Source organism: Macrosteles quadrilineatus, unplaced genomic scaffold (assembly GCF_028750875.1).
Source record: "Macrosteles quadrilineatus isolate MER2022 unplaced genomic scaffold, UCM_ALF_1.0 Scaffold_9__3_contigs__length_116548681, whole genome shotgun sequence".
In the NCBI taxonomy this organism is placed as follows: Eukaryota; Metazoa; Arthropoda; class Insecta; order Hemiptera; family Cicadellidae; genus Macrosteles; species Macrosteles quadrilineatus.
Window position 1 is genome coordinate 107,344,473 of NW_026542602.1, and position 21,462 is coordinate 107,365,934.

A 21,462-nucleotide genomic window follows, 5' to 3' on the forward strand; every position below is an offset into this window, starting at 1 on the left:
TGTTTTGAACTTATAATTGTTACTATGAAAATACAAAAACTGTGAACCAAACTCTCAACTTATTTCAGTTTCATCTAACTTTTAATCTTATAAAACTAACTAACTTTAAACTTGAACAACTAACTATTTGACAAAAGTAGTTCTTCAACACCCGGTTTGATACAAACTATTCAATATAAAACAAGTTCCGTTAGAATAAACGTCTCTTTTGGTCATACTTAGTACGTTGATTACGGACTTATCTGTGTAAAAATAGCTGCTGCAATACACAGTTTGACATAAACTATTTGCCAACAAGAAAACAAGGTCCAGTGGAACAAAAGCATTTCCTGATATACTGTACGTGGTATATCCGATTAGGGTCTTCCAGGAACCACAGCCACCCTCCGGACCAGCGCTGCGTCGTTGCCAAGCCGGCTTCTGACTCATGGATTATCTTGGAATTGCGATGTCCCGTTACAGGCCTAATATTCTGGGTAAAATAAAACCCCAAGTGGTCAGTTGTAGTGTGGTGTTCGATACAGTTACTAGTTCAGTGTTGTTCCCACCATGACAAAATCGCGACCGCCGCTATCGAAACGGAAGTCAAAACGAAGAATTTCAAGAGGATTGCAACGCTTCAATGAAAATAAAAGGTAAACATTAGTAGATTACATTCTTTCTGTTTTGTTATTAAAGATTAAACAATTTACGACAGGTGAGATAAATAAATTTTAATTGAGTTATAGAAGATAATTTATAACATAATTTTATGCAAATTACTTTTAGCGAATTTCCCTATAGGGAAGTAGCTATTACCGTAGGTCTCATGGTAAGACTTAGGCCCGGGACCGATTTACTTTTTCATTTTGATGTCCCCAGAGGCCAAAAACACCACTCGTTCAAATTTTTATATATGTATATATATATGTGTGTGTGTGTCCGTGAACACGATAACTTGAATAATTTTTATCCGATTTTGATGAAATTTGGTTTGAAGGTGTAAGGCGGGATAAACTTGAATGAGTTCGCGATCCAGCATGATCGGACCATGGGAACAGGGTTTTATGGGGGGTTTTATGTGGTAAAAATTGGGTTTTCTCACTTTTGACCCTCAAAACACAAAATTTCCCAATTTTTGTCTAAACCTTCTTAAAGAGCTTAAAAAAAAAACAATTCAGTATATCAAAGTGTTTTGTACGGTTATTGGTTACGGAGAAAACTAAAAAAATGGTAAATTTAAAATTCCCATGTTATTCTTATGGAGAATATTGTAAAATGTTGTAGTTTGCTTGTTTATGGATATCTTTTGATCAAACTTGGCAAATATATTCATTTTATACTAAGCAATAATTATTTTACTCAAAACACACACTTTATTAGTTTCCTTGTAGCAGCAAACCTAGGTACTCGTTAAACATAATGTTATTAATAGAATTAAATAGATCAATTGAAAATCAATTCAGCCAAATGGAAATTCGCTTAGGCGTCAGGTTTGCTGCGGCGGGGGTATTTTTAAATTAATGTTGACTATCTTACTCATACAGAGGAATATTTTGTTGATGATTAATAACATTAAAGACACTTGTGTGTAATATAATTATGCTATAAAGTGTCCGAAAATATCTTACATCGATCATTATAAATTTACATTTTATGAAATAAGCCAGAACTTAAAAATTGTAAACCTCATGAAATGTTACGCACTCCTTATTCCAAATCCTATACTACTTCGAAAGTAAAAAGTATAAATATAGACTAATCCAAATATCCAAATGGCGACCACATAAAATATATCCAAAGTTAAATTCCATGAAAACTAGCCACTAAATCAAAATTATTGTCTACACAACACACGATTAAAGTTGTAGCAATCAAAATACCTACACATTTTTACAACATTATGAAATGGCGGATAAATAGCTAAGCCTAAATCGGGAAAATTTTACCGGACTTTCTACTTTTATGTCAGGGTAGGCTATGTTACTTTATGGAAGTTCATTTAAATAACCACATAATTCTCGTCAACATGGCTAGAACGGTTATTAGTCAAGTCATAAATATAGGATCCTCCATAGACTACTTTAGAACAATTGGAAATAAACATCTCTTTGTGTCATAAAGTATAAAAGGCTCTTTAAAAAAATAATACTTTGATGTCATAAATATTTTTTTTTACATTTTCCCCTGTTATTTTTAGGAAGTTATCGATCCAGAGGAGGATAACTGGTGAAAACGAGGAAGTAGCATGTCTGGACCCTTCTACTTCTACTTCATCAACTCCTGTAGACGTCCACTTGACTGGCAGAAGGATTGTTAACATCAGCGACTTTATAAGTCAAATAAAAACCTTGGGCTCCCACGGACCTTTGGGCTGCAGCATAACGAACATGGATTTAGTGCGAGAGAAGAGAGAAGGGCTGAGGTCAGCATTCGTGTTTAGATGCAACTTTTGCCACCTGGAGAAGACGGTTTGGTCCGAGATTAGAAGACAGTCCGTGATGGATCTAAACACTTGTGCCGTGAGTGGAACCATCACTACTGGCGGTGGACACAGTCAGCTGGAGGAAGTAATGTCGGCCATGAATATTCCACCCATCAGCGACAAGACCTTCAGGAAGTATGAAATTGGTGTCGGAGATTTTTTAATGTGTACTGCTGAGGATGAAATGAAGAGGGCTGCTGCAGAAGAGGCAAAACGTGCCATAGAAATGGGAGATGTGGACTCGGATGGGACACCTTTGATTACCGTGGTGGCTGACGGCAGCTGGGGCAAGCGCTCTTACAGGACAAATTATTCATCATTGTCAGGAGTGGTAAGTACAAATCCTTTTATGCAACTCATTTTCAGTAAATTAATCAAATGCAAAAATAACAAAACTATTTTATTATTTGATAAAAGTAGTTTAGTTATTCAATAATCTAACACAGTTGTCAAGAATGCTCATTTATTTCAAAGTAAAAAATATTGTGTAAATTTGGATATCATACTAAGAATAAAATTGTCATCTAAGTATGATTATATTACGACTGAAAAGTTAGCTTTCGACCATATTGCTATATAAAATATTTGTAAAGTACTACAAAAACTAAGAAGAGTGATATAACACTCGATGTGTTTTGCTATTTATGAGGCGAAAAAAATTTTAATTGTCTTGGCGACCGCCGGGGGGAGATGAGGATCGACCTAGGTCCGTGTGCCACCCTACGCTATACAGACTATATATTTTATTATTTTATAAAAGTAGGACTAGTCCAAAATTATGTACAAGAAGGTCAATACAACACTTACATAAATAAAACCGAAACTATTGAAAATTATTTTGTGTGCCTGTTGTTAATAGTGTACTTAAACAGCCACATTATTATTCTATGTATTATCAATGTGTTGCGATTTTACATTTACATTTATTTGAATCTGTATTAATAATGTGATATTTGATTATTTGTTACAGGCTGCTATAGTGGGACATCACACTAGAAAAGTTTTATACATGGGTGTGAAAAATAAATATTGTACCCCGTGCGTCCGGGCAAAAGCCAAGGATGTTCAGCCGAAACCCCACACCTGCTACAAGAACTGGGGGATGAAACAAAGCTCATCAAGTATGGAGCCTGCTCTCATCGCCGAGGGATTCGCGTGCAGTGAGGAGATGCACGGGGTGCGATACGCGCGGCTCATCGCAGACGGCGACAGCAGCGTCTACAAAAAGATTTGTGAGACGCGACCGTATAAAAGTATCACTGTGGAAAAAATCGAATGCAAAAATCATTTATTAAGAAATTTTTGTAACAAGCTGCGGCAAATCGCTACTACCGGCAATAAGATCAAAAACACTGTTCAGCTTCGCAAGAAGATTGCCGAGAAAATAATGAATTTTAGAACGGCGGCGTCGAAGGCAGCGGACTATAGAAGGAAGCAGGACGGATCAATGGAAGATAAGGTGAAGAACCTCAGAATGGATCTCATGAACATTCCCAGCCACGAATTCGGGGAGCACTCACATTGCTTGGACAGAGGCTATTTTTGCGCTGCTGAGCCTGGATCTGATCCTGCGAACCTTGTTCCTGCACTGACCGCTTCGGGACTGTACGCATTGTTGATCGAGGTACGATAAATTTAAGATTAATTATTCTTTTCTACCATTGACATAAGATTTCGCAATTTCTTTCAAAACTATTCTGTAATGCTTAAATTTAAAAAAAGGTTTCATTAATTCAAGCATTATTTGACGATTACGCAAATATATTTACAAACAAATTTAAATTTAAAATTAACATGTTAATTTGTATGGAGAATAATTATACTGTTATCGTTTGCTTGTTTCTGGACATATAAAAAGAAATTCTAGGCCAGATATATATCCTTCATAACCTTTTAACATTTTAATAAAATAACAGAATCCATTAATTTCCCTGTAGCAGCAAACCTAAGTACGTAATTTTCTTTTATTGTTAGGGCCCGGTCTAAAGTCTGTACATTTGTTTAATATAGGTTGGTACTTAACCATCAGAATAAATTGTCACAGATGTCTAACTAATCCGATCACCCATTACTATTTTGTTACATTCACTGTGTGATTGTTATTGTTAGAGAAGTAACCCCATTGTTCTTTATTTAGGAAGTGAAAAACCTAAGCCGACACAGTCGCAGCCTTATCGCCAACGTGACCAGCAACCCTGCGGAACATTACAATTCCATAGTCGCCAAGTACATCGGCGGCAAGCGCATCAACTTCGCACTTCGGGGGTCATATCAGGGCCGTTGTTCTGGCGCAGTTCTCCAGTACAACTCGGGGAACACGCACTATCTCCTCCACAAAAAGATGTGCGAGTCAAGCCCTGGAATATATTCTAAAAGCACAGGTAAACCTAATGTTTTAATGTCACTGGAACAATGATTTAGAAAACAATGACTAAACAAATTTTAAATTGTGAAAACAAAGTTTAAAGTTATCTTATCATGTTTTTACAATTAAAAATTAAAATTAAAAGAGAGTCAGTAGACAATGGAGTACTAGCCTATATTGGAGATCGATATTTGTTTTCCAGTTTTGTTTTTTTTTCGCTATGTGTTTATCACTTGCCAAAAGTCATCATTACAATGTTTACTACGCAAAATAGTATTTTTCATAAGAAGAGTAGACAGTGAATCATTACATATTTGAGACCATGTTTGGAGTGCCATATTTGTCGAGCACTTTAAATGGTCAAGTATATACTGTAGACCCACTTTTACTCGTATTTTGAACGTTACTTTTCGCCACACTACAAAGACTAATTATTTTCTCTCTAAGAATGGCTAATTTGCATTGAAGTCTTGTTAATATGGAGGGCTGCATCCATTTATCTCAAATAACCTACAACAATAATACCTCTATAATTTATTCTTCTCTGTAAATGTATGAAATATTCAAAATCACTAAAACATTATGTCATATACTTTTTCAGGTATTAAGAGGAAAAGGAAGGTCGATAGACAGAAAGGAAAAAAACGGTCCAGGAAATGTCTGTTTCGATCTTCTAACAAACCAGATGAAGATTATGGACCTGCTGCACAGAAACCTGACCTCGAGGAAGACCTCATGGCCGAGGAGACTGACGAGTTCATGCGAAGCCTCCAAAAAACTGAAGAGGAACGCAAAAAGTTGGAACGGGAGACTGTGGAGCAGAGCAACAGTGGCGTGTGGCTGCAGACTAGGAGGAATCTTCTGACAGCATCCAACTACGGAAGAGTCTGCAAGATGAAGCCTACAACAGGCTGCGGTCCATTCGTCAAGCAGCTGCTCTACTCCACCTTCGACTGCGAGGCGATGGCGTATGGTAGGAGTCACGAGGACACCGCCCGGCAACACCTCGAGCGGGAGCTAGAGACGACTATCCAGCCCTGCGGACTCTTCATACATCCACAAAAGATGTTCTTGGGAGCCACACCTGACGGTCTGTTAGGTGCGGATGGTCTCGTAGAGATCAAATGCCCATCCTCCGCCAAGAATATGACTCCGGATGAAGCCATCATATCCCGAAAAGTGACCTTCTGGAAGTCTCAGGACGGCAAAATCGGTGACATCAACAGAACTCATAACTATTACTACCAAGTCCAAGGACAATTGGGTGTAACCGGTCGTGAGTTCTGTGTTTTTGCTCTCTGGACGCCGAAAGGACTGAAGACAGAAAAAATTAAAAGAGACGACGAGTTTTGGAACAGTATGATTATTAAACTTGAAAGATTTTACATGAACTGTGTAGTTCCAGAAATCGTGGACCCACGTCATCGAAGGTCGATGCCCATTCGAAATCCTATGTATATAATAGAGGCACAGGATAAGGCAAAGTCTAAAAAAAACAGCCAGAGCCAGATTGAACCTTCAAATGGCTTTGAAACGTAAAAATAGGTACGGCACGAAGGACCTACTGTTTTTTTTTCAAATTGAATTCGTTCCATTGTATATATGTTCAGTCTTTTGTAAATATATGATAAGTCGTTTGTTAATAAATTCAGTCTTTTGTAATTATGATAAGTCGTTTGTGAATAAATTTATTCTTTTGTAAATATGATCAGTTTTTGTAAATATATTCAGTCTTTCGTAAATATGATCAGTCGTTTGTAAATATATTCAGTCTTTTGTAAATATGTTCAGTCTTTTGTAAATATGTTCAGTCGTTTGTAAATATATTTTTACAGTACTTAGTATTTTTCATAAGTATATCATTATAGTTGAATTAGAGACGACATTTATAGTTTTTTCATGTAGGTTTGAGCATACACTTTTAAGGTTTTATTTATGCTATTTTAATTTATTATATTTTTTTTAATACGCTTAACATTTATTTTTACGTGATTTAATGTTTCTATTTTGTGTAAACATACTTAGGGTTCGAAGGACCTACTGTTGTTTCTAATTTAAATAGTTCCATTTCCTATATGTCCAGTCTGTTGTAAATATGATCAGTAGTTTGTAAATATATTCAGTATTTTGTTAATATGTTCAGTATTTTTCATAAGTATTTCATTATAGTTTAATTAGGGACGATATTTGTAATTTTTTCTTGTAGGTGTAAGCATATATTTTTCAAGGTTTTATTTATGGTATTTTTAATTCATGTAAGTTTTAAAAAATGTATCAAATTTATTTTAACTTGATTTAATGTTTGCAGTTTGTGTACATATAAATACTTTTTTATCTAAATATGTAATGTACGACTAATCATTATGCGGTCTAACAAACTGTATTTCTATAAACACAACCAATATGTTGGTAAATAAAAAAAATTGGATAATAATGTAGACTTATTCCACCCTTTGATGAACTTTTCCATAAACTTATCATCTGTTATGATGCTTATAAATTTCCATAAAGAACTGTGATTGAAAAATGTAATTTATTTGTATAAAAAAAATATGGGATAGGCCTAGTATTTATATTATTGAGCTCAGTAGCTCTAGTATATTATTTATAATTGAATACGTTATCATGTAATTATTTTAAATTAAAATTAAGTGTGTAAATCAAAATGTCTTACTGAAAGAGCTATTTGTATCAACAAAACAGTCTTTTTGAGTGTGGAAAATTAGCATATTGTGCATATTGCTGTGCATATTGGGTGACGAACTGAGACCTGCTGAGACGAAAAGGGTGGGTGAGCGAAGGTAGCGAGCAGTGAAAGTGAAACATGCGGTGGAACAAAAGACAAGGGCTAGAACACTGGCTGAGGGTAGTCGAGTTGATGCTTTCCAGTTTCTAGGTCACACAGGGTTGTCAACAATCTCAGATCCCGCCATGCGACAGCCACGAAACTGGTGGCCTAGGGTGGTACTATTACAACCATCTGTTTTGGGAGAACTGTGTTGTTGCTCGTAACGCCTGCAGAATGTGGGATACGGGGCTCTATCCGACCGCCTCTTAAGTGTCAATTGTTCTCTGTTAACTTGTTCTTCTGGCCACTTTGGACCAGACAATTTAAATTTTTTCTCTCAATTGGTGAAATTTACCACTGTCACATACCCGTCTGGCCTGCTGACATTGTTACCGCAAATTAATGTTACCATTCTTGTACTGTTTAACCTGTTAATTGTTATGTTTAAAATATTGTTATTGTTTGAAATGTTTTATATTGATAGAGAGCTGTGATAGAGAGACAAACCTTTTAAAAATTTATAAACTTTTGAAAATGATATGTTAGGCCTAAAGCAGTGAAATATTGGAACTAAATGTAAATGGTGAAAGATGTGACAGTGAACCTTGCGGATATGGACTCAGTCTATTATTCTTACTACTGTGTTTCCTGGGTTTTGTCACTCAGGGCCTGTGAGGAGGACATGAAGCAGACTCGAGCTATTTTGGTGGAGAGGAAGTTTGTTTCGCCTTGCTGTCTCTGGGATTATGGCCTACCTCTCCGTTCTGCTCGTTTTCCCCTCCCGTGCTGCTCGCCTAGGAGATGGACCTTCTACTTATAGCAGAGAAGCTTTTCCTACTTGGGGCCAATCTTTTGGACTTTGGGATGCCCCCTCTCTGCCCAGTTTCATCGCCCCTCCACCTAGTGACTGAGATGCCCTAGACAGTTACCGCCTAGTTACCGCAAGTTACTACTGTTGTTATTTAGTGTCATTTATTGTTGATTAATTTTTAGATGTTTATATCAAGATTTAAAGATTATTTATTGTTATTCCTTTTAAATTTTAAATTCATTAGCCTATTTGTTGATATTTTAAATTTTATTACCTTTTACTATAAATTCAATTCTTGGGGCCCCTAAATGTTAAATTGTTACCAGTTATTTAAAGGAAGAGATTTTTATATAGCCTATTCATTGTTGCAATTTTACAAATTTTATTTTACTAAGGTTAAAACTGATTAAATTTACTTTGACTGAATTTAGCCTATTTTGAATTTTTTTAAATTAATGTTCCTTTGTAAGTGAGTAGGCCAAATTGGTAACAAAATTTATTTAAACTTTATTTGAGAGTATTTACTTCATGTATTGTTGTTAATGTTGTTGTTGTTTATTTTTTTAATGGTTAATTACAGCTCGTTTCTCTCAAATGGCGTGTTGTTCTTGAACCTCCATCCATGGTTCTCATTTTGTTAAGTAAAGTTTTGTGAGCCGCTCCTCGGGCCTGCGCATGGATCACGCTTCCATTTCGTTAGTCTGGGGGCAGGCACGAGGGCATGGTTCATCTGGTAGCAGAGCGTGGTTAGTGGGTTGCGTCTTGGGTGCCTTGTCGTGAAACTTGGTTTCACGACTCGGATACTTAGGGATGCGATCACTGTCCACGTTCTATTTTTTGTTTTGTTTGAAGAGCCGTGGATGGATTGGTTTCTTGGAAATGTTCTGGCCTGGCAGTTTTGGAAAAGGGCCTTGTTGTGTTGTGGTGGGGCGTAAACGCTTTTTATTAGGAGCTCGCCCTTTGGCCGAGGCACCGGGTGGAATCGGTGGTAATGACTTGCATCCTTCGGGAGCAAGAGTGTCAAAAGCATGGTCATGTGTCTCAAAAAAAAAAAAAAAGGTTTGTGTGTACACCCCATCACACAAGTGTTAGGTGTTGTCTAGTGTATGTATCGGTGTATGTTTGTGTGTGTGTACGTTCGTGGGTCATTCGTTGTTTTTTTTCTTGCGGTACTTGCGGTATGAATGGGCAGGTTCTTCTTTTGGGCCCCATCAGGTGCGTAGGCATCAACGTCCAGAAGCCTTAGGAATTAAATTTCTGTGTTTGTTTTGTGAAAAACTTTTGTTGTCTATTTTGAGTCAAGTGCTGGTTGAGACTCGGTATGGCGTCAATTGTGCCGGAATATTTGAGGAAGCCGGAGCTGGTGTACGAGGTGCGGTCCCGGGGGGAGACTCCTGGAACTGATGTACGCACTTTGCGTACACAGTTCAGACAAATTGCTAGCATGCCTCAAGCTTGGGTTGAGTCGCTCAGTTTGGATGAGGAACTGGAGGCATGTAAAGAGAGGATGGAAGAGCTAAGTGGGGAAATTGATAGTTGGAGTAGTTTGCCTACGGGCTCAGCTAAGGGTTCTGCTATCACACAGCTGACGCACTGGCGTAAGCGTCTACTCTTGGTTTTGGGGCAACCTGAAAGCCAAGATGAGGACAAGAGCTGGGTGGAAGCCAGAATTCTTGAGCTGGAAGGAATTTTGGAGAGTATTAAGGCAGGAAAGTCTGTCAAAGAGAAAGTTGAAATTTTTGAAGACAACCGTTCTTCGGAAATTTCAAACGAAGTACCAAGGTCAGTTGATGTGACTCCAGTGGGTACCCCCCAGGCTCCGCCTACGCCAAGTACACTGCTCCAGTTGCCTGCAAGTGTTCAAATGTCAAATGCAAATGTCACACCGTCCCCCTCTCACACGTCCACCTTGGCTGCGGCTACGCTGAATGTCCAGTCCCCATCTCCCTTTCCTTCTCAAGTTCATAGTTCCCCTTCCATCTCTAACTCCTTTGGCAAACTTCCCCATCCCCTTGCCTCTGTCCTGAGTGGTTTCCGGCCGGTGGACGGGTTAGATGTGAATGGTCTTTGTTTTTTTCTGGAGAGTGTTTTGCGCATGCGTGAATACCCTGGCATGTCAGACGCAACTTTGATGGAACTCATTGCTCCATACTGTCTGAAACCGTTGGGGGACAGATTGCTTGATTGTTTGCGCAGAGGCGTCACCTTTGATGTTTTTCATAAAGAAGTTTTGGAGCTTTTCATGCCCCGTCGGGTCATGGAGAAGCTGAAAGTTGAGAGAGTTTTTCGTCCTCAGCAGCCAGCCGAGTCTCTCAGCCAGTACGTGGGGGACATTCGCACGGTGGAAAGGGTCTTGCGTTTGGGGATCAGTGAGCTTGAGCTCATTGACATTGTGCTTCAGGGGTTGAAGCCTGAGGAACGCTCCCGTCTGGTTTTTGCACCACGACCTTCATCTTTTGCGGATCTGGACAGACTTTCCATCCTTTCGAGATCTGTCCAGGACGCTGATTTTCAGAGAGACCAAGCGGCGGGGCATCTTCCCCTAGCTGGTCATCATGCTGTCGTAGCACCCGTGGGAGTGTTGGGTCCTGAACCGCCGCAGTGGCAGAGGCAACCTGTTGTTTGTTTTGGTTGTGGGCAACCAGGTCACATTCGGCGGCATTGCCGTCAAGGTGGAAATTTTGGACGTGGTCCAAAAAACTAGTTTGCTCACAGGAGGAAAATTTGCCCAATCCTTCCTGTGAGGTTGTTGGTGATAATGTAAAGGGCAATAATTTGAAAGTTTTTTCAAGTAAGTCAAAGTCTAAGTTAAAGTCAGTTAATGTTTCTGTTGCCTCCCCTTATGGGAGTGTTGTGCCTGTGACCGAGCCTCTGCTGCGGGGGATTGCGGGCCTTGCTTCCATGGGCGTGAAAGCGGCGCGCTCAACTTGCCCACGTCTCAACATCTTCATAGGTTCCACGGTGCAGAAGGCCCTAGTGGATTCTGGGTCAGCCCGTTGCCTCATTTCCTTGTCCCTTTTTGAAAAACTTGAATCGTCTGGGCTTATCAAGCAAGTTGAGCGAAAAACCCCTATCTGCTGGACTGCGTCAAATTCACCCCTTCCCATCATCTATGAAGCCCGTTTCAAGTTCAAAATTGAACATTTTTCTTGGGTTTGGAGTTTTTGGGTGGCTAAGGACCTTTGTTTCCCTGTCATTTTGGGAGCGGATTTTATCAAGCACACTGGCCTAATTTTGGATTTAGGCAGAGGTCAGTGTTTTTTCCGATTTGCGAGGCGGGTATTTATATCTTTTGCTGATGAAATTGGTGGTGGTGCTGCGGTAGTCGAGCCTGAGATACCCAGCAAGCCAACAATCGATCCGTTAGGGCATCTGACTACTTGCGAGGCTGAAGCCATCAGAACCTTGTGTTCTCGTTTCCCAGCTGTGCTGACGCCAAAGCTTGGAGTCACTAACCTGTTAGAGTACGAGATTCGTCTAACAGATACCCGTCCCGTTCGCTCTCACCCATACAAATTAGCTCCACCCAAAATGGAAACTCTCAGAAAAATCATTGACGAACTTCTGGAAAATGGTGTCATTGAACCTTCCCGTTCGAGCTACGCTAGTCCAGCTTTTCTCGTCCCAAAACCCAATGGCAAGTCCCGAATGGTTTTGGACTATCGCAAATTGAATGCGCAAATTGAAATCGACTCTGTGCCTCTCCCCGATTTGCATTCTGCTTTTGATTGGTTCGGTAAGGCCAAGTATTTTTCTGTTTTTGATCTGAATCAGGCCTATCATCAGATTCCTTTGAAACCTGAGTCTCGACCTCTCACTGCTTTCTGCGTTCCGTGGAATTTGTATCAGTTCACAAGAGTTCCGATGGGTCTTGCTGTGGGGGCCCAGACTCTCACCAGACTCCTTGATTCCATCTTTCATGATGTCAAGTTCAAGTTTGTGTTCAATTACCTCGACGATCTCTTGGTGTACAGTGAGAGCTTCGAAGATCACCTGATTCATCTTGAAGAAGTCATGAGTAGATTGAATAGGGCTGGCCTTACCGTGAATCCTGACAAGGTTAGTTTTGCAAAGCCGGAAATTTCGTTCCTTGGTCATCTTATCTCTCATAGAGGCGTCTGCATCGACCCCGCTAGAACCCAGGCTATCAGGGAGTTTCCTCCTCCCAGAGATGTCAAGGGTATTGCTAGGTTCATCGGCATGGTAGGTTTTTACCGACGCTTCATACCCAATGTTGCTGAATTGGCGGCTCCTCTCAATGAGCTTCGGAAGAAGGGCGCCAAGTTTGTCTGGGGTGAAGCGCAGCAGACGTCTTTTGATCTTCTCAAGGAGGCTATCATGCAGCCCCCTGTTTTGGCGATGCCGGATTTCAATCAAAACTTTGTCTTGCAAACAGATGCTTCCTCCGTCGCAATTGCGGCTGTGTTGTCACAAGAGGTGGATGGTGTTAGGCAGCCAATTGCGTACGCCTCACGCACTTTGAGTCCCTGCGAAAAGAAAAGCTCTTCTGTGTATGAACTCGAGTGTTTGGCTGTCGTGTTTGGAGTCAATAAATTCAGACGCTTTTTGGAGCACAAAGAGTTTTTATTGGAAACCGACAACCAGGCACTCTCGTGGCTTCTCGCACATCCACGCCAGCTTGGGAAAATTGGTCGTTGGGTTGTCCAAATATCGTCCCTTAAGTTCCAAGTGCAACACGTTCGAGGCACTCAGAATGTGATTGCGGACACACTATCTAGGATGTACCATTCACCCGACGATCCTCCTTCTGACCAAGAGCAACCGGGTTGTGCCGTGCTCTTGGAGTTTCCACTCGCCTTTTCTGATTTCATTCCCCATCAGCTGAAGGATCCTGAGCTGGCAAAGATCATTGGTGAGCTTCAAAATGGGGGAGCCCACCCCCCATATTTTCTGTCCCAGGGTGCCCTTTGCTGTCGCGCTCGGCAGCGAGGTAAACCTAAAGTTGTGCTGCCTAGTCTTCTAATCCCTATGGTCTTTGAGTATTTTCATTCTTCTCCTGTGGGTGGGCATCTAGGTATCCACAAGACCATTGCGAAGGTTAGGGAAATGTTCATCTGGAAGGGTATGGATCGGGATCTTGCTGCTAGGGTGCGTTCTTGTCAAACGTGCTCACTGAGCAAGCCCGCTCAAAACTCTAAGTTTGGTTTGTTGTCATCTGAGGTGGCGGAAAGACCTTTGGAGAAGGTTTTCATTGACTATGTAGGGCCTCTCCCGCGTAGCAAGTCAGGAAATAAGTTCCTACTTGTTTGTGTGGATGCCTTCTCCAAGTTTTGTTGGCTTTTTCCCTTAAGGAATGCCACTGCACAGCTCACCGTGCAGGTACTTCGAACTCACCTCTTCCAACATTTTGGAATACCCGCCACCATTGTTTCCGACAACGGAACACAGTTTGTTTCCCATCTGTTCAAAAGAATGTGCTTTGGGCACGGAATCCGCCATGTGACTACTTCCCCTTACTATCCACAGCCTTCTCATGCTGAAAGGTTCAATCGCAATCTTCGCTCCGCTCTCATAGCTTTCCATGCTGACAAGCAGACCACCTGGGATCAGGAACTCCCTTGGCTTCAGTTTGCTTTCAATACTGCTCACCATGAGAGTCACAAGGCGGTCCCTTTCGAGCTGTTTCTAGGCTATCCGCCTAACAACCCGTTAGCGAATGTGTGGGGAATTGGCGACCTTCTGCCACCTCCTGGTGCGGCTGATGTCAAGGCAACTTGGCAAGCGGCCAGGAGAAACTTGATCAGAGCTAGGGAATTGGTCCGGAGGAAGCACAATCGTGGTAGAGTAGACAACCCTTTCCAGGTGGGGGATTTGGTGTTTTGTAAAGCTCATCCAGCCAGTTCGGCTGTGGACAAGAGAGCTGCAAAGTTGTGTCATCGGTGGTCAGGTCCCCACCGCATCCTGAGGTTTTTGACGCCTGTCACGGCGGAGCTTGGAGATCCGCGGACTGGAAAAGTGTTCCGGAGGGCGCACATTTCTCATCTCAAGCCCTTCCGCGGAACTCTTCCGTAGGCAATTTTCTTTCCTCTTGTGTCTGGGTGGGAAGTGCACTGGGCCAGAGAACCTGATCACTTCTCCTGTCCCCTGTGTTCTGCGAAGGAATTTCCCTCACAAAATTTTCCAGCTCTGGCCAGAGCAAACCCTGGGGGTGAGTTTTCCCCTCAGTTTGGAAGTCCCTTGGCGTTCCCCACCACAGACACCTGAGTTGTCTTTCAGGTCAATTTCTTTTCAGGAAGTGGGGGAGAGGCTTGTTTGTTTGTCCCTTTTGGAGAGGAGTGTCCTCTTTTGGGGAGGGAGGTTGAGCCGTGACTAATTCCACCGGGCGAATGTCACGACTCATGATCAATGGTTCAATTTTTTTTTATAGTAGGCTAGTTCAGTGTTTCTCACTCCACGACCCCGAACAAGGCTGTGGGTTTTGTTCTTATTACTCCCACCGCCAAGCACTTCAGAGGTTGCGTGACAATCAACTAGTTAACCTCGCAGACATTTTTCCATCGTTTTACATCGCCCTTTTGGCACATGTTTTATGCAAAATCAATTATGTTTTTTACTTTGTGCTTAGTCTGCGAGGTTATGGAGTAGTTCAAGTGCGCCACGCGCGCCTTTTGGGTGAGTTTTTCACATTTTTCTAAAGTTAGGTTAGCTGCACATGGTTGCACTAGGTCTGGAACCTAGTCTTGGGGTCGTGGAAGACTTTTGATAGTTAGTTTCCCTGTTCTCTGTTGTTTTGTATAATTCAGGGCTTTGCCCGAAATGCTAGGCCTAGAATTGACTGAGAAATGTTTGTTGGAAAGCCGCTATTTGAGAGAAACTGCCAAGTCAGTTTTGGGTCCTTCGACTGTTTTGTGGTAGGCCTAGGCTTACAATTTTTGCTCAGTAAATGTAATTGTCTTAGGCTACTACTTCTGGTAGTCTTTTGTTTCTGTGTCCCGTACAATTTTTAGTGTTGTTTTGTCTTGTAAAATGTTCAGTTTGTGTTACCCAGTCAAGTAAGGTTAAAGTCTTTTATTTTGCTTTGTCCTTGCCAAATTAGTTAAATTAAGTTATTTTAACTGCTCTTAAAGCTCCCCAGAAAGTTTGAGTCATTTTAATCAAGTTTTAAGAAAGTTACAGTAATTTTTAGTTTGGCAATTCTCCATTCGAGTTTGAACTGGGTAACCAAAAGGCCTACTGGTTTCAGCCTTTGAGTTAAGGTTTGGAATGGTCTGGAAAAGCTGCTGGAACATTTCCCCCAGCTTTTAAGACCATTCCGAACAAATTCGGATCACAACTTTTGGAGAAATTAGCAAAAATACATGAGTCGTTGCGTTAGGCCTAAATTTTTTGTATGGAACGTTTTTTGTCAATTTTAAAGTATTTTTCTGTGTTTAAGTGTCAATTGTTCTCTGTTAACTTGTTCTTCTGGCCACTTTGGACCAGACAATTTAAATTTTTTCTCTCAATTGGTGAAATTTACCACTGTCACATACCCGTCTGGCCTGCTGACATTGTTACCGCAAATTAATGTTACCATTCTTGTACTGTTTAACCTGTTAATTGTTATGTTTAAAATATTGTTATTGTTTGAAATGTTTTATATTGATAGAGAGCTGTGATAGAGAGACAAACCTTTTAAAAATTTAGAAACTTTTGAAAATGATATGTTAGGCCTAAAGCAGTGAAATATTGGAACTAAATGTAAATGGTGAAAGATGTGACAGTGAACCTTGCGGATATGGACTCAGTCTATTATTCTTACTACTGTGTTTCCTGGGTTTTGTCACTCAGGGCCTGTGAGGAGGACATGAAGCAGACCCGAGCTATTTTGGTGGAGAGGAAGTTTGTTTCGCCTTGCTGTCTCTGGGATTATGGCCTACCTCTCCGTTCTGCTCGTTTTCCCCTCCCGTGCTGCTCGCCTAGGAGATGGACCTTCTACTGGTAGCAGAGAAGCTTTTCCTACTTGGGGCCAATCTTTTGGACTTTGGGATGCCCCCTCTCTGCCCAGTTTCATCGCCCCTCCACCTAGTGACTGAGATGCCCTAGACAGTTACCGCCTAGTTACCGCAAGTTACTACTGTTGTTATTTAGTGTCATTTATTGTTGATTAATTTTTAGATGTTTATATCAAGATTTAAAGATTATTTATTGTTATTCCTTTTAAATTTTAAATTCATTAGCCTATTTGTTGATATTTTAAATTTTATTACCTTTTACTATTGTTGCGGGCTTAACGGGTTCTTTACAAACAAAACTTGGCGATTTTATGATAACTATTTATTTACACTAATTAATCTATATTTACAAATATTACAATTACCTAACACCTAACTAACCCTATCTAAACCTAGCTAATGCCTATTATATTTACAATGTTTCTACTTACAGCTAGCCTCTACAGGATTTATCACTTCTGTTACAATACTGTCACTACACTGTCACTAGAGTCACTACACTGTTACTCTCACTGTCACTACACTGTCACTGCCACTAGCACTGGTCACTCACACCGGCGTGCTGTCGCTTCGATGATTCTCGGAAGACTTAACTCAACTCAACTGCCGTGTGCCGGAAGACGGTCCCTTATATAAGCTTGCCGTGGAACATTCTGGAGACCCCTGGTAGCCTAGACAAAGGTGTTTACGCCGTAGAAGTGTAGAAGGTTCTAGGGCCCCTATTGAGGTAGTCCGTTGACATGGGTCTATTGTCTATCAGTGGTGCGCTAGAAACCCGTGTAAACAAACAACCCTTTTGAGACGGCGCCTGGCTATTGTTGCGTGGGGCTCCTGACTTGTAACACTACCCCCTCCTTAAGACTGTTCTGTCCCAGAACAGATTTCTCCCGAAGCTTGCGATCTTCTGGATCAATAATGTCTCCGGTTCCCCATGGGTTGAATACACACACCACAATGTCGATGCCAGTGTCCTCAAAAAGTTCCTGCACCATATTTCTTACAATCCTCCATTCCAGTCCGTCATAACCACATCCCAGCCTGGGAATAGCAAGCTTTTTTATTCCAATCCGAAGGAGCTTGTCACGCAGGTCTTGCAGGCTCTTCTTCAAGGATTCGTAGGAAGGCTTCCGGCTTGTCGTTTCCTTCGTAACGAGGTAGAACAGATGCCTTCCATTGCGCTTCAGGTGAAGGGTGGTGCCAATGGCGGGTCTCTGACGCTCGAGATCTTCAGTCCCTCCAAACTTTTTCCTGAAGACTGTGGCTATACCTCGCGACGCTCTCAGGTCTTCTGCTACGCAGTGCGCCAAGGCATATTCCACTGGCAAAGTGAAGAGGTCCTTGTATAACAGCCTCGGTCCTTCATTTCCACGTCTCTCAGGCACGACGCCTTTTGGGTCGGTCGATAGGTTACGAACTTGTTGTTCATCTCTTTGGCCATGATCTCCTTTGTAGCGTGCAAGCCTGTTGAAATGGACTATCTTGGGTTTGCCATTTGGTTGCCTCTTAATCCGGTAGATGACGTCATTTAAACGGGCAATAACTTCATAAGGTCCTTCCCACGAGTTCTGGAGTTTTGGCGAATATCCACGACGCCTTCGGGGATTGTGTAGCCACACGAGGTTTCCAGGTGTGAACCCTCCTTTCTCGGCCTTCACGTCGTACCTCTCCTTCATCCTGTCGCTTGCTCCAGATATGTTGCGACGGACTTTCTCGTGTATCTCGTCCATCCTCTTCCGCAGATTGGATACGAAATCCTCACCAACCACACATTCGTCAGGCTTCAGACCATACTGCAGGTCGCATGGAAGACGGAGCTCTCGACCGAAAACTACGTTGGCTGGAGTCTGGCCGGTGGTTTCGTTGACGGAACTCCTATACGCAAGTAGGAACAGGTGCAGGTATTGGTCCCAGTCCCGCTGATGATCGGAGACAACTTTTGACAGGTATCTTCCCATCGTCCTGTTCATGCGCTCTACCATGCCATCTGACTGTGGATGAAGAGGTGTTGTTCGAGTCTTCCGGATACCAAGAACTTCACACATTCTAGAGAATACCGCTGACTCAAAATTTCTTCCTTGGTCAGAATGAAGTTCGAGCGGGACGCCAAATCTGCTCACCATTTCCTTGATTAATATATCTGCAACTGTTACCGCTTCCTGGTTAGGCAATGCATAGGCCTCTACCCATTTGCTGAAGTAATCCATTGCAACCAAAATAAATCTATTTCCAGCATCGGACATGGGGAAAGGTCCTGCAACGTCAATGGCTATGCGCTCGAACGGGGCACCTACGTTGTATTTCCTCATTGGGGCTTTTCGTTTGTTGACAGGGCCATTTGATGCTGCGCAGGTCACACATCTTCTGCACCAGTCTATGACGTCATCTTTCTGATTAGCCCAGTAGAAGCGCTCTCTTACTTTCACCAGTGTACGATGTACCCCTAGATGGCCTCCAGAAATTCCATCGTGCACTTCCCTTAGCACTTCAGGAACCCTCTTCCTTGGAAGTATTATTTGGAGTTTTCGGTGCCCCCCTTCCTCCGATTCGACGACTCTCTTCAAAACTCCTTCTTCCATTAAAATCGAGTTCCACTGCGCCCAGTAGGTCTTGACGTTCTTAGACAATGGAGCAATATCCTGCCACGACGGTCTTCCTTTATTGTCCATCTTCCACTGCATGACGTGTCTTAGGTCTGGGTCTTCCTTCTGGTCCTCTGACAGCTTCTTACTGTCCCATTCGTCGTCAACGGCGGTCACGCGATGAACTGATGCACTTTTGTCTTCCTTGCGTGTGCAGTGCATGCAGGTGTCTCCACATGGTCTTCTTGAAAGTGCATCCGCATTCCTGTGGCTCGGTCCCGCACGATGGACTGATTCGAAGTCATACTCCTGTAACCTTTCCAACCATCTAGCAACCTGCCCTTCTGGAGACTTGAATCTTAGAAGCCATATCAGTGCGGCATGGTCCGTTCTCAAGAGGAACCTTCTTCCATACAAATACTTGTGAAAGTGTTCTATGGACTTCACCACTGCCAGAAGCTCCCTCCTGGTGACACAGTAATTTCGCTCAGGAGCTGACAGTACCTTACTGAAGTATCCGATCACATGTTCTTCTCCATCCTGAAGTTGAGAAAGGACTCCTCCAATGGCGGTATTGCTGGCATCCGTGTCTAGTACGAATTTTCCGTCTGGTCGTGGATAGCTCAATATGGGTGCGCTGCATAATTTGGCCTTCAGCTCTTCAAAAGATTTCTCGCAGTCGTTGTCCCAAACAAAGGTTCTCTTGTCTTCGGTCAATTTAGTTAATGGTTTGGCAATATTAGCAAATCCTTTTACAAATCTTCTGTAGTAAGCGCACAGCCCAAGGAAGCTCCTAACTTGGTGTTTATCCTGAGGTATTGGCCAATCAGTGATAGCTCTGATCTTCTCCGGATCCACAGATACTCCTTTGTCTGATACAACATGGCCGAGGTAATTAACCTGTTTGCGGAACAAGTTGCACTTCTTGGGGTTCAACTTGAGATTAGCCATCCGCAGTCGCATGAAGACATTCTCCAGGTTCTTCAGGTGGTCTTCGAAGGATTTGCCTAGGACGATAATGTCATCCAAGTATACCAGGCATGTTTCCCATGACAATCCCCTGAGGACGTTCTCCATAAGCCTTTCAAAAGTAGCAGGGGCATTACAAAGTCCAAAAGGCAGTACAGTGAATTGCCAAAGTCCTGACCCAATAGAGAACGCTGTCTTCTCCTTGTCCTCAGGATCGAGCCCGACCTGCCAGTAGCCACTTCTGAGATCTAGAGTAGAGAATATTTGACATCCTCCCAGAGTGTCTAGTGTGTCATCAATCCTGGGGAGAGGGTAGCTGTCTTTCTTGGTGACATTGTTGAGGAGGCGGTAGTCCACGCAAAATCTCGTTGAGCCGTCCTTCTTTTTCACTAGTACTACAGGTGACACCCAAGGGCTGCTAGAAGGCTCGATGACACCATCTGCTTCCATCTCCTTTATGATTCCCTCGGCTTCGTCACGTTTTGCCAGTGGGAGTCGTCTAGGGGCCTGACGTATGGGTTTTGCATCTCCGGTGTCTATCTTGTGTTGTACTATATTCGTTCTTCCTCTAGGGCCACTTCCGTACTCAAAGACATCTTGCCATCTGGCAATAAAGTCCTTTATTTTTGCACTTTGTTGATGCGTCAGCTCCTGACAGGTGCTCTCCACGAAATTTTCCAGCTCCTTCGGCAATCCATTTGGAGATGGCGGACATGATTTTAGTTGACGCACCACTGAATTAACAGCCACGCAAGTTCCGATCGTTACTCCTCTTTTTATTGTCACAGGAAAACCATTCAAGTTCATCAGTCGCACCGGATTTCCGTGTCCCAAGTTAAATAAGGATCTGGCGACAACGACACCACGTCCAAGCTGGGATTCACTTTCACTTCCTGGCTCCAGAAGAACACTTTGCCCACTAGTCCAATCTCCTTCGACAGTAGTTCGAACGATGACTTGGCTGCGTGCTGGTAGCGTTGTGTCTTCCAATAGAAGGACGCGTGCAGAGATATCCTTTCCACGCCGAAGTATGACATCTTCATCTCCAAGCGTCACTAATCCTCTTGACATGTCCAACTTAAATCCGAACTTCACCATTATATCGGTTCCCAAAATCACGTCCTCATCTATGTCGGCAACTAGTGCGCAGTGTTGGAATACGCAGCCGCCAATGTGGAAGGTAGCAACCGTCTGCCCATAGACCTGAGCCAGCTGACCTGTAGCTGTACGTAGAGACCATGATGTTGGTGAAATATCTTCTGTCGACACAGTGTTTGGATTCAGGATGGTCATAGTCGCCCCGGTGTCCAGAAGACAGCTTTGGAGACGGCCGTTCACCTTTCCGTCGACGTAGTAACTGCTCGACTGACTTCCCAGTGAAGCAACTTTAACACTTTTCCTCGGGGCTTTCAAATCGCGGGCTGACGGTTGCCCCTTCCCATCAACCCTCCTTAGTTTTCCGGCTTCGGTTCTGATGTGGTCGAAGGACATTTACTCCGGGGATGTCCCATCTGTCCGCAGCTCCAACAGC

At 42.5% G+C, this 21,462-nt stretch overlaps 1 protein-coding gene across 1 annotated transcript; it reads left to right on the forward strand.

The window, feature by feature from the left end:
* The first annotated feature begins 3,725 nt into the window (after nt 1-3,725).
* On the forward strand, nt 3,726-6,378 carry LOC129001999 (uncharacterized). Its single transcript, XM_054429478.1, has 3 exons — nt 3,726-4,088; nt 4,602-4,845; nt 5,431-6,378. The coding sequence occupies exons 1-3, from the start codon at nt 3,852-3,854 to the stop codon at nt 6,366-6,368; spliced, it is 1,419 nt and encodes a 472-aa protein (XP_054285453.1). The 5' UTR covers nt 3,726-3,851; the 3' UTR covers nt 6,369-6,378.
* Nucleotides 6,379-21,462: the final 15,084 nt, after the last annotated feature.

Excerpts from the sequence above, each read along its gene's own strand:
- LOC129001999 (XM_054429478.1), top strand. The coding sequence starts at position 3,852 with ATGAATTTTAGAACGGCGGCGTCGAAGGCAGCGGACTATAGAAGGAAG. Across the intron at positions 4,089-4,601 it reads TGTACGCATTGTTGATCGAG|GAAGTGAAAAACCTAAGCCG; the intron begins GTACGATAAATT and ends TTCTTTATTTAG. Across the intron at positions 4,846-5,430 it reads AATATATTCTAAAAGCACAG|GTATTAAGAGGAAAAGGAAG; the intron begins GTAAACCTAATG and ends ATACTTTTTCAG.